At 31.9% G+C, this 13,704-nt stretch overlaps 1 protein-coding gene across 5 annotated transcripts in view; it reads right to left on the reverse strand.

The window, feature by feature from the left end:
* Window positions 1–13,704, reverse strand: part of Sym (symplekin scaffold protein) — a 76,889-nt gene that overhangs the window by 37,151 nt on the left and 26,034 nt on the right. For all 5 annotated transcript variants that reach the window (XM_076456591.1, XM_076456587.1, XM_076456588.1 and 2 more), the window contains exons 10-17: window positions 13,137–13,195; window positions 12,639–12,734; window positions 8,886–8,984; window positions 7,723–7,890; window positions 7,114–7,278; window positions 6,835–6,895; window positions 5,753–5,817; window positions 5,288–5,405 (exon numbers count right to left, since the gene is read on the reverse strand). In XM_076456591.1, the coding sequence (XP_076312706.1) occupies window positions 5,288–5,405; window positions 5,753–5,817; window positions 6,835–6,895; window positions 7,114–7,278; window positions 7,723–7,890; window positions 8,886–8,984; window positions 12,639–12,734; window positions 13,137–13,195 (831 nt within the window). The remainder of the gene's footprint in view (window positions 1–5,287; window positions 5,406–5,752; window positions 5,818–6,834; window positions 6,896–7,113; window positions 7,279–7,722; window positions 7,891–8,885; window positions 8,985–12,638; window positions 12,735–13,136; window positions 13,196–13,704) is intronic.

Here is a 13,704-nt window from a genome sequence, read left to right on the forward strand (position 1 = left end):
ACATTGTTAAAGTCATTAAATTGGCTCTCACTGACCACTACATGTTATCTTTGTTGTTGCTAAGCACAAAGCTATGTATAATAGGATATTTGTATTCCACCTACTAAAAAAATCAAAACACACATTTTAATGTTAGAAGCCCTGAGGCTTTCTTCTGAGTTACTTAGGTGGCATATACTGATAAGAAGGATAACAAAAACTTTGGCATATAATAGTGTTAATCTTTTAAACGAAAAATTAATAGTATATGGAGCAAACTAGTTTTTGTTTTGTGAGTCATATTCTGTTCTTTCTTTAATGTGATTGATTAAACAATATTGATGATACCATTTAAATGGTATATTTTTTCATTTTTTATTTTACATATATATACTTTGCATTCTATTTCTAATTCTACAGTCTATAAAGGTAACTTGCATAATGCTAACAGAACAAAAGTTCAGCTGCACAAAATATTATGCACTTTAAAATAAAGAAATAAGAAAACAGCTACTTTACATATTTACAAAAAACTCATCTCAAATATGACATTGCTAGAATTTTAATAATGCATACAAAGATTTCACTTATAGCTAAAATATTATATTGAGTTTCATACCAATAAAACTTTAATATTTTTCATGGCTTTTTGTCTATCCATACATTACACATTTCCTATAGCTTGGTTGAATTTACTGGTAAATGAGTTAGAACCACTCCATCTTGCTAAAAGTTATAAAGAGGTTAACATTTTCCTAAAATGAAATATTTCCAATAATACTTACCTCCCCTGATATTATAGCTATATTTCAATCTCCAGGGTTTCCACTCTCTGCTCATCTAGACATTGAGAATATTTGCTCCAGTTTGTTATACCCCACTCAAATACCTCAAGCAAACTCTAAACTGCAAATTTCTCCACCAACTCCAATTCACCCTCTATCTAGGCACTCTAAATAAGCACCTCATCCTGCTAATATAATCACTTTTTTGACATGTAAACCAGCTTTTGGGAGGGGGGTAGGGCAGGAGAGTGTCAAAAGAGGTAAATATTAGTAGAAATACATTTTCATTTTAGGAAAATGTTAACTTCAAAAAATACCATCCATTGACACTATGGCTAGGATTCCACACTGACAAAGTGGAGAGGCTGGTGCAGGCATGATTCACACAGAGAGCATCTGTAAAGAACAGGAGAGTACCAAGAAAAAATTAGCACAAGAGTGGGGGAATCATACTACATCCAGAACAAGTATGCTCTTCACCTAGTTTCTACATTAGAAGTGTAATAGAATGAGTGATGATCAATATATCCCAGCCCCAACCAGATAGCTGAGGTTCAACAACTCAGGTTGGAATTAAGGATTATGGTACCTGTATCCCAGGTTGGTGGCTAGGGATACTGGATTACAATGTTATTTATAGATATATATATATATATATAGTGTGATTGGATCCCAACCTGGAGTCAGAGTGATGTGTTTCATATCACCAAAACCATGATGAAAAAGTAAGCAGCATCTAAGTGGACAAACTTTCTCCTCTTCCTGAAGAAATCCAAAAGACAACATGCCAGGCTAAGAATGATGAAATAACATATGCCACATTCAATCAAAAGAACAGAACTCATCCAGACTGGAATTATAAACATTCATCCTCACTCCCAAACCAAGTGGAAAAGGAGTGTTCCACTTGTCCCTGGAATTATGGAGAGGATGTGGAACCTAAGCTCCACCAAGAACCTAGGATGGAACCACTTCAAATTTGGAATTATGAGGAGACAGTGAACCAACCACCTCCCATGACCAACAGACTAAAACAATACTGACCAAAGAGAAGGGCCATGCATAACTTTAGTGTCAAATCTGAGCCAGAATTATGAGTAGGTTCATATGGAGGTTGATGCCACTCCTACTGACATCTGAGGAACAACATACATGGACACTAGTAGGATTCCAAACTTCCAAGGGTGGAGGAACACACTCTAATACCTTGAAGGAAAAAACCTCTGTCTGTGATCCCAGCAACTGGAAACTAGGAGTGGTAAGAATTCCTGAGCTACACTAGAAGAGTCTTTGGGAGTAAATATGCATTGGGGAGAGATGAAGAACAGTTCTCTGGAAACTGTGCAATAGGTGAACCAAGTTCCATTCATTTTTAAAGGCAAACCAATGACAAGTTTCTTCAACCTGAAAGTTGGCAGGCATGAGCAGGATCCCCTTTAGATTTATTCCTGACTGTCAATGAGTGGCAGTCAACAGTAAAATGATACCATCCAGTATCCACCTAGAGGGTCTGATGGAACACACCCCATTTTGACAGAATTTGTTGCAACTTGTATTAGTTATTGTGAAAGTGGTTGCTAGTGTAGAACTGAGAAGAGAAAGTATACCCATCTAGATAATACTCACCACAGAGTGGGATCCAGTGAAAAATAAATGGACTCTGAAAATAAGAGTATATGATTAAGGAAAATAGTATAACTGATATGGTAAAAATAGTTATAGGGGTAATCTAAAACCCTCATAGGAAGATACAGATCAGATAATATAAGGAATGAGATAGGAAAGTATTAGTAGTAGTCCACATACCACTCTGCATAATGTCTTCCAAAGGACAATTGAACTGGGCAGCTAATGACATAAAGATATGACAAATCTGGCGAGATGTGACACAAAAAAGATTCCTCTCTTGTACAAATAATCCATTATAGACCATGTAAATTAACTTGGGCAGCCACCTTGTGAGGGAAGTAAGAGATAGGTCACAGGAAATAGAAGGATTCAAATGAATTGGTTCCTAATACTTCAAAGTGAGTTAGTATGAAACATTACACTTAATGGCCTTGAAAGGACATAGCAAACAATAAGGATTGGATCAGTCATAAAGGTGTGAACTAGCTGGCAAATGGATTGATGAAAAGGATCTTTCCCCTTCTCTGGTTGTCAGAGTCTCAGGAAGAAAAGACCTAACAGGGTAGAACTGGACAAATGTGGAATGATAGAGTCCTATACATACGGACTATAAACAACTCTGACCACTGACGTCCACAAGCCAACAAAAATAAAATTTAAGAAAGAGGTAAAACAGAGAACATAAAGCTACGGGCTGAAACAGAGGATTACTAATGCATGTAAAACAAGTGCAAAATCTAGATTCAGTAACTGAAAGGGTCATCAGAACAGAATAATGCAAAAGGATTTAAACAGACCTAATAGAACTAGGGATTCAAAATCTGCTAATAGTTAAAAGGCTTAAAAATGGTGGATGAGGATGCCTCATTTAAAGCCACTGTAAATGAAATAAGCCCCTTTTCAAATATACAATTTAGAAAGCAGGATAAGATAGACACTTTTGGATGAAGAGGGTTTAACTTCCTTTGTGTATACCACTGACAATAAATATTCCATTTCTGTTGACAAATGATCCTGGTTGGCCTAAAGAGAGATTCAGTTAAATACAGAGAAACCTTAGAAGTTAAACTCTTATGCCTGGCAAAGGACCACATAACTTCTCGGCACTAAGATTGAGCTTCTGAATACATGAGTGAAGAATGTGTGATCAAAGTCATTGCAACAAAGAATTCCAAAGTGGAAGAGGTAGAGATGGACATTTCTGCAGATACTGAAAAAGTGGGAACACTGAGTTGGCTAATAAGGTGCAACCAGGAGAGCTCCACAGAGAGTAGAATGAGCCATAGTCAGAACCTGGGGCAACAACTGAATCTGAGGAAAGAAATACAGATGTAAATCTGTCCAATCCTGTATGAATGCATCTACTTCTAATGCTTGAGGATGAGGTGTTGAAGACCAAAACAACTGCAGTTGAGAATTCCAATGATTAGCAAAGACATTGGTCATTGGAGACTCAAAGCAAGAGCAAATCTAGTGCAAAAAGTCTTGTGGTACAGCATCCATTATAGTTAGGTTGAGAAAAGTGACCCATAATTAAATTCATCATTCCTGAAACATGACAAGCTAGAAGACTGATATAATGGGAATGAGCGCAAGAGGAAATATCCAAGGTACCAAAAAAAAAAGGCTTCAGAATGTGTGCCTCCTTGATGAAAAATCTGAGATACAATTGTGAAGTTGTTGGAACACATCATGACAATGAAACATTGCCCAAGGAACTGCAAGAAGTTTGAAAACGTTGATACAACTCCTATTCTGTTCAAACGCCTTTGAACTCCTGACCTTGAAGATAAACTCCCCATTCTTGAAAAGATGCATCTGTGAACAGATGGATCTTAGGATGAGATGATAGAATGAGTACTCCAATAGTAGTGTCACTTCAATCCAACCATTATTTGCAATTGATGATTTTGCTCCTGAGTAATGAGACAGTATGATCCATTGGTGATAAGCCAAAGTATGCTAATACGATGAATGTAGAGGTTATGCTATCCCATCATATACCTGAGCTGCAAAAGACCCAGCATGAACAGCAATATTATTAGGAGGAGGAAAAACCAGATAGAAGCTAAAGGAGTAGAATCAAACCTAATAGGAGAGATCCCCAAAATGCTATTAACCAACTGAAGAAAAGATGCTGGTAGTGACTGCTCAAAAGGATCCTCTGTCAAGGTTAAAGTGAGTTGAAATTCTCACCAGTCATTCCTGGGTAATTTGCAAAAGCTGCCTCAGAACGCCTCTGAGAGACACCTTTGGTCTGCATGTCTCCATCTTGCTATGGATCATATGATGTACAGCCTTAACTGAGAGTCACACCTCGCTTCATTATTGACAAACACTTGCTATCATAGGTGGAAAAGAAGACGTCTGGTTGATCTCTGTAGTGGAAACATTAATTCAGAATTAATACCCATTAATAATTTTTTCTTTAAGTATTATTCTTATCATTATTAAAAATGTATAATTATAAAATAAACAGTAGAAATGCCAACTGCATTCAAATTTGGAGCATAAATAATATATAAGCACAACACTCCTGTTGATAGAAACTTGTGCCTAATGCTTTGTTGCGAAAAAGTGGTTACATTATCATAACAAAGTGCTTATATGCAGTCACTAGACAGAGGGTGCTTTGAAGTTGACAAGGAAATTTAAAAATTTGAATTCCCTTAAAGCATTTAAGAAGGGTATAAAAGCCTGGAGCAAGCATTCATAATGCGTAGACAAGCAAAGAGTGGAAACCTCAGAGATCAAGAAATATCTTTTGTGTCAGAAGATGGTATGTTTTATGTTTTGAAATGAAAATTTTCTTTAAAAATCTCTTCTTGTGATAACAACCCAGATGCATTTTTAAAAACCCAATTCTATCATTTATTGAAACAAAAAATTCTTACTTTCAGCATCTATAATTCGACCAAAAGCAGATACGGCCATGTTTTCCTTCTGTTCCTGAGATAAAGGCTTAGTGATTTCTGCCAGATTTAACTGTTTCAGACGTCTTGCACCTTTTGACTATAAAAACATTTTCCTTTATAAATAAGCTACCTTCAATTAAACCTTTACTTATCGTAATGAAAATATTACCTACAAAGTTTATTCATGCTAAATATAAAGAAACTTGATGACAAATACTGTAAATCAGAGGATTATGGAAACCATATTTTTATGATAAAAATTTACTATACTTCATACCAAAATTTGCATGTCAAAACATTTTGAAATTTAAACTTAAAAATGAAAAAGGTTTAAGCAAATTTTAAGCAATTTTAAATGTAGAGTTCTTACAAAAAATATTAAATCTACATGGGAAATTAAATAATTGTTAAATATTTTCTTAACTTTTAACCTTAGTTTACTACCTGAGTTCCTGTAGGAAGAAGAGTAAGTGGGGTTTTGTTTTTTTTCTTTAAAATTCGCCGTCCACCTACAGAGCAAAATATAAAGGCGGCTATAATGTACATGCAATTTTACAAAACAAAATACTATAAAATTAAGTCACTTGTAAAAAATCAAATGTATAAAATGACCAGCTCATTTAATATTGTAGAAAACTTTGAAATGATAGAATTAAGAATACTGAGGTTATCTTAAAATGTAATTAAAGTACACAAAATAAAAAGGTACTTCATGAAAAGTTATACTTCATTTAAACTTTACTTAACACTGAACACTGGGTTGATGTAAGTGTCCAGTAGACTCAAATGACTATCTAGTAAAGTGTTTACTATTTCACTACAGGCTCGGTCAAATTGACCAAGTCTGTGACTCTCAAATTGACCTTTATAATTTCCATATGACAACTTCTAATATGTTTCGTGTATCTTCATGAAACTCTGCAAGCTTTCAGTAATCATAAAGTTATTTTTTGATGAAAAACATCTGAATTTAATGAATATTTTCACTAAAAATTTCTCCATGAATACATGGAGTCAAAGTATTGACTGCTCTGAGTCCAAAGTAATTTTCATGTTAAGATTAAGAATAATTCTCTTAATCTCAAAAATATGAAATTTCACTTGCATAATCTCTAAAATTTCCTAAATAAATTTCAAACTTTTTTTTTTAAAGTAAAACTTTATATTTTATCTGTTATTTTCTCTACTATAACTTTATACAATGCAGGTCAATTTTAATGTAACTCACTAAAACCTCGTAACATATGTAGAAAAAGATGCCAGAAATGAAAGTGTTTATACTAAGAAATTTATAATCTCATTTCCAAGTTAATAGAATAATATTTAATATTTTTTTTCAATTAGTTTTATGTACCAATCAGTCAATGCATTAACACTGATTTATATGAAAGTGTGTTTACATAAATGGACCTGATTTTTATTCTTGCATATTTTTTTTTAGTTTCAAAGGATCTTTAAAGTTTCAAAAACTGGAACTTTTTATTTATGCTTAGATATCAAAATTGATTTTCAAATAAATATCATACCTACTAAAGTGGCAATGTTATGTTTAGGAGATGTTCCTCCATCATCATCTTCTTCAGGCTCCTAAAAACGAGATTATGTTACCACTCTTTCAACTATAAGTATGCCACCTATTTTAAAAGTCTTTCAGTAATGATCATATCTTTCTCAAGTGTTTTTTTAATAAAATACTGTACTTATTTAAACATCACAGAAAAATCTGTTCACTGTTTTTAAAAGAATGTAATCTCACACCTTCTTAACAAATTTAGTTCATAAATAAACATTTCTTGGTTACTCACAGTTACACTTAACATCATCTCTTCAACACCTTTTCCAATTCCTGCTGCAGTCATCTGTGTACTGATAAGTCGAGCAAGATGTTTGATTTGGCCTTCAGTACCTGCGACTGAAATGGGAGTGTAAGAAGCTTGGAAATGGGCTGGCATGGTATCTGGCAGTGACAGCTGTTGGTTAAATAATGAAATTAGACAAGGTAAATTATCAGAATAATTTTGATTATGCATTGATAAAATAATACTGAAAGCATAGAAATTCACACTTGTGTGCCAAGAAAACATTTGTGATGAAACAAGTCAATGAAGACTATCTCTTAACATAATGAATAAAATGTTACCAAAAAGTATCAAAAGAGAAGTTTGAAATACTGTTTATCCCATATCCAAGAACCTTCAAAATGTGAACTTTTCATAACAGCATTAGCCAGAGAGGAGTTCAGAACAGAATCTTGTTTCTCAGTAATGCATGATGTTCAAATATTATCCATGTTTTAAATACATTTTAAACATCATCTGGCTGTGAATACAGCAGTATTAATCAGCTTTTACATGAACTTCGTTTCCCAAGCACAGTCAACTAACATTTTTTCCTAACTGCTTAAGAATACTCACCATGCTAATCAATACTAAATCTGTTACGTTAACAGAAACAAGACGAGATACTAAATCCTCTGCTGTTATATCAATAGCAGTGTTGGTAGCTGCTTTTGAAATCCTTAATGGTTTTTCTTCTTCCTCATCTTCCTCCTCCTCATCCTCTTCCTCCTCTTTTTCTTCTTCCTATAACACCCATACAAGTGAAAATTATAACACAATTTATATTTTACAATATTCCATGTATAGAGCTGTTTTTGGAAATACAAGGGATATTTTTCAGATCAAACCTAAACATATGGTGAAATAATGGTTACATTTTAACTTACCTCTAATCTAAATAAGTAACAGAAGGCCTTCCTTCTTATAGGTTATAATAATTATTCTTCATGTTCCATAACAAAACATAAAAATTACATGGTTATTTTCATAGTTTTCCTATTATTAATCAATAGTGTATTCAAATTGTATGTAATTTTAAGTCTGTGGTAAACATTTTCTTTATCCTAATCATTTTAATTTTATATCAAGCTTTGTTTTGTCAGTTTTTATACTCTTGATGACATGAATTAGAAGTACACATTTGTTGGCCAGCTTATGTATTTAACTGCAAAGAACTATTTGAGTTGTGCCCATCTCAAGGATCAAAAACTCCAATTTTTAGAATTAAAATCCCTCAATCTTATTGCTGAGCCATCAGGTGATTTTTTTTTTCATATAAAGCTGATAAAGAAAAGTTGCTCAAAATGTTACTAGATATATTTATTTCTATTTCAATGCAGTTTGATTGCTGTAATATACATAATATTCTCATGGCTGAAACAAGCATGTTTGGCGTGATGAGGATTCAATCCCGTAACCCTTAGGTTATGAGTCGACCACCCTAACTACCTGGCCATGCTAGGCCAAAAAATTCAGAAGCCCACATGTGTGGATAAATTACTGATATGTACCATCTATGATATCCGCTGAAAAGAAATGATTATTTATATGTAAATTACGTATTGTGGAAAACATGCTCATTACAATTACACATTGTTGAAACTACACTCATTACAATTACATGTTGTGGAAACTACGCTCATTACAATTACATGTTGGGGAAACTACGCTCATTACAATTACATGTTGGGGAAACTACGCTCATTACAATTACATATTGTTGAAACTACACTCATTACAATTTTCATTTTCTTGTAACTTTGTTGCTCTCCATCATCATCTTGATCTCTTCTCTGCCTTTTTCCAAGTTCCTCTGCTCCTGGCATATTCTTTGTGATCTAAAACAAAGAAAATATATTCACTTGTAGAAATGTTAATATACCAGTATTTTCTGTACTGTTAATCTTTGATGCAACACGTTCTCAGAAAACACAGAGTAACTGAAAAAGGGGGAAAATGTAATAATATACTGGAACTGTGTTTATATGCAAGAAATTTATACAATTAAAATTCCATAATGAAAAAAATACACCAAATCTGCTTAATCCTCTAAACAGGAGCCTGGCTCTTCTGCATGTAATGAAATTTATACAGTTTTAAAGAATTACTTTCAAAATTTAATTAAAGAACTTTTTTCATTAACTCTTTCCACATGCAGTCAGAGAATTTCAACAGCTTTATATCTATAAAATAACCATCAGTTTTCATACTATAACTTTTATCGTGGTAAATGTATATTCACAAAAAAAGCTTTTTTTTTTTAAATCGACCACTTTTAGAAAAGATTTGTCTGTGAATATATGGAGTCAAAGTGTTGACTGTTCTGAGTACACAGTGATTTTCATGTTATATATGGAGTCAAAGTGTTGACTGTTCTGAGTACACAGTGATTTTCATGTTATATATGGAGTCAAAGTGTTGATGTTCTGAGTATACAGTGATTTTCATGTTATATATGGAGTCAAAGTGTTGATGTTCTGAGTACACAGTGATTTTCATGTTATATATGGAGTCAAAGTGTTGATGTTCTGAGTACACAGTGATGTGAATATATGGAGTCAAAGTGTTGATGTTCTGAGTACACAGTGATTGAATATATGGAGTCAAAGTGTTGACTGTTCTGAGTACACAGTGATGTGAATATATGGAGTCAAAGTGTTGATGTTCTGAGTACACAGTGATGTGAATACATGGAGTCAAAGTGTTGATGTTCTGAGTACACAGTGATGTGAATATATGGAGTCAAAGTGTTGATGTTCTGAGTACACAGTGATGTGAATATATGGAGTCAAAGTGTTGATGTTCTGAGTACACAGTGATTTTCATGTTATAAAAAATACTTCTCTTCCTCTGAAAATTTTGAAATTTCATTTTTCTAACCTTTAAAAGTTCCTGAATAAATATCAAACCTTTTTTTTTCAGCAAAACTTTATATTTTCTCTATGGACTCTTGTCGATGTGACCAACCTTTTAACCACCATAAAAATGTGAGGTTATGCAAATTACCTTTTTTCTATCGAGAATAACGGTAGATTATAACATGAACTTACATGTGTTCATCCTAAATAGCTTAAGGATCACAACAGTCTACATTTGTTTCTACTTATCTTATTATTTTATTGGCCTTTGAACTGTGTCTAACTAATAATCCCATAAGTTGTAAAACTCACTGAATGTGTAGACCACATCACCTATTGAATTTCATATGCAAAAGTTACTCACATTAATACCTCATGAAGAATTATTACTATTTTTCATTATCTCAACTAAGTTAACCTAGTAAGTTTCTAATTTTTATATTTTAGTTACTTTTGTAACAAAAATTAAAAATACATATGACAAACAAGAAATATAGTACTTATGTTTGACCTTTCTGATTTCTTGCTGTTGGTTGCCAAAGAATTACAAGTTTGTGTTTTTTATATATAACTGATATATTTAACTACTACATTAAATTTTTTGCAGTTAAAAACATTAATTAATAATATGCAAAAACAACAACATTATAATTTAATTAGTATTCTAAAGCAAAATCAAAACATCTGTTAACTATTTGATCTGAACAACATGTAATGAACTTTCAAACTGAAGATAACATTGACAATACTCTATACTAGAAACAACATAGCATTATATGTCATTTGACAGATTAAGACATTGCCTTTCTATTGGTTATACATGACAGTGAAGAGAATTACTAATAATCTGCAAAAGAAAGGATGTGACAGATGAGCATGTCAAGTGGATCTGATTTTTTAATTTATGACTGTAAACAAAACTTGATGGTTATACACAAATTAGACTTAGCCTTAGTAATATTTGTATTATAATGGGAATTTATGCTAAATTCTATATTTTAAAGAGTAGTGGTAAATATATTTGAGAATGGGAGAAGACAGAACAAATATAATGACCCTCACACTAGAAAAAACTGATAATTTAATGAAATATTTCTTTCAAGAAATTAAAACTTGTATAACAATATTTGATTTAATAACTACATTTTGATGCCAAGTTTATTTATACACATTGATAATAGTTATTTAAGTGTGTATCTCAAGATGGCTGGTATGAATATTAAAACATTTATTAAAATAAAATAGAACAACGTTTTGACCTTCTTAGGTCACCTTCAGATTAACTTGAAAATGAATTAAGGAGGTTGAAATGTTGTTCTCTACTTTATTTTAATAGAAGTTTTAATACGCATACCAGCAGTCTTGAGATACATTTTCACTTAAGTTGGTTTCTCGTCATCATAAATTATTTAAGTAGTTTAAGTTTTGAATATAACTCTGTAACTGGTTATGACTAGCACTTCGACCTTACCATACTGAAAGGTTAACATGTGTCAGTATAATTATTATTCATATTTCTAAATCATCTAATTAGTTTTATTTTCCTAATTTTAAAAAATTCTCAATATTTCAGTTTGTATAACTTCAATATCATAGCAACTACACTGTCTGACTTATTTTAAGCACAATCTACTATAAACAGTACAATAAATTCACAACAGACAACCCACCCAAATATCCTTTACTTTCAAGGCAGCTTTTAAAACAACATGCAACTATCTAACACATTTACAACCAAAAGAAAAAGCTTAGTTTCACTTTCATGTTATCAACAATCCTTTTTAAACTGGCACCAAAAGGTGTTCAACTAGAAAACGATTTGATTTGTTACACATTGGTATGTTTATTAATACTCAAACAATTTGATGATTTTTTTAGCTTAAATAGCTTAGTTAGAAAACCAGTTGAATTATAGTTGTTATTGGGCTTTATGTTTAATAATTTATGTATATTTTATGTTTTAAAATGCATATTTGAAAAATAAGCTAATATTTCTGTGAACACAGAGTGACAAAAAATAAATAAAGAGTCCAAAGCTTTCAATAAGGGTATGGAAACCTGCTATTGTGAGGTGTTGCTCTTCAGGTGCGCACACACACACACACAAAGAGAGAAAGAAAGAAGGAAAGAATGCAAGTCAGGCAGTAAAACTATCAAGTTAAAATATAAGAGAAAATGCAGATAGTTGAAATTCTAAAAATAATGAAACCAAAGGTATAGCAACAAATAATTCATGTTGATGATTTAGCTGGTTAGTGTAAGAGAAGAGAAAATAACAGATAAAAGACAATTTTTTATATTAAAAACACTTCTAACATTTATTTAGAATCATAAAGATATTACACAAATCAAATATGAAAACTGTAAGATGAAAAGAAATATTTTTATACTTTGCATAAGAATCACCAAGCATTCAGGTTGACTCAGCAAAGGCTTCAGATATTTGCAGATTATTACTATAAATATTCAATTAAAAATTCTGATTCTGTGCACAATAGACTTGTAATGTTTGCTAAAAGCATGTTTAATTTTATGAAAATGCACTAAGTAAATTCAAAGTTCTAATATAAAATTGTCACATTTTCCAAGCCCATGTAAAATGACCAATCCATGCTTGAAGGGTTAAACACTAACCTCTTGTTGAGTTGCTCCCAAGTCTGTAAGTAATGTGCTGATTTGAGGGTGATAATCAAATGAGGCAGGATGCTTTAAAAGAGTTAATAACTGAAGCTAAAAGAAAAATACCTGATATTAAAATAGCGAAACAAGTAATGAAAAATTTCTTTGAACAGCACTTACAGGTAATATAAAAGCTCATATTTTTAAAATAATCCAACTGCATTATGTTGCATAAGTATCAGAAAGCTATATATATATATATATATATAAAGCATAAACTTTTATGTCTTATGAACAATCAAAAACATTTGATTTAAATAAACCCCATTCTTGACAAAAAGAGGCATACAACATAATACACAGTAAAGAAAATATTTCTGGTCGTCTTACTCCAAAACGTTTGCTGTTATTATGTTCATAAACTTTATACAATTGGTAGTACTTAACATAAAAAACTGGTTTGTATTAACCTAGTTTAAATGGTTCATTATCTAGCAGATATATTTCACATACCTTGAGGTGTTTTCTAACACTGCTAACTTGTGATTTTGCTAAAGTTGGAGGTAGGTTAGCTGAAAAAAAATCATTACAAAAGTACACAATAAGAATATTTTAAGGACAATGCATTAATAATTTTTCATTTCATCCCAAAATAAAAATAATTACTAACAATAAAATATTAGTAAATAATAAATATATCATTTTTTCCACTTCAAAAACATGACACCTAATACATGACCAAAATTAAAGTGTCATGTTTAGATGATGCAGAAATAAATAGAGAAGTTCTGCATTTTTTGTTCTTCATATCTTATTCTTTGTAACAAATTCATAGATCAGTTTCTTAGTGCAGCATTTTTCAGCATCTATGCTGTGTTTATTGCTCAGTTATCAAATGGGTGAAGCATCTCAGCATGAGAAACCTTCTGGAATTTGAATTTTATATTTCACTCAGTTATTACAATTTCAAATATTTGTAATTATTGAAAGATAACTGAATACAACTGTTCTTTTGTTCAGCTGTGAGGGTGTAATAGTACTCAACATAAAAGGCCTCAAACATCATAGAAAGTGTAAAAAC

Source organism: Tachypleus tridentatus, chromosome 9 (genome assembly GCF_004210375.1).
Source record: "Tachypleus tridentatus isolate NWPU-2018 chromosome 9, ASM421037v1, whole genome shotgun sequence".
NCBI lineage: Eukaryota > Metazoa > Arthropoda > Merostomata > Xiphosura > Limulidae > Tachypleus > Tachypleus tridentatus.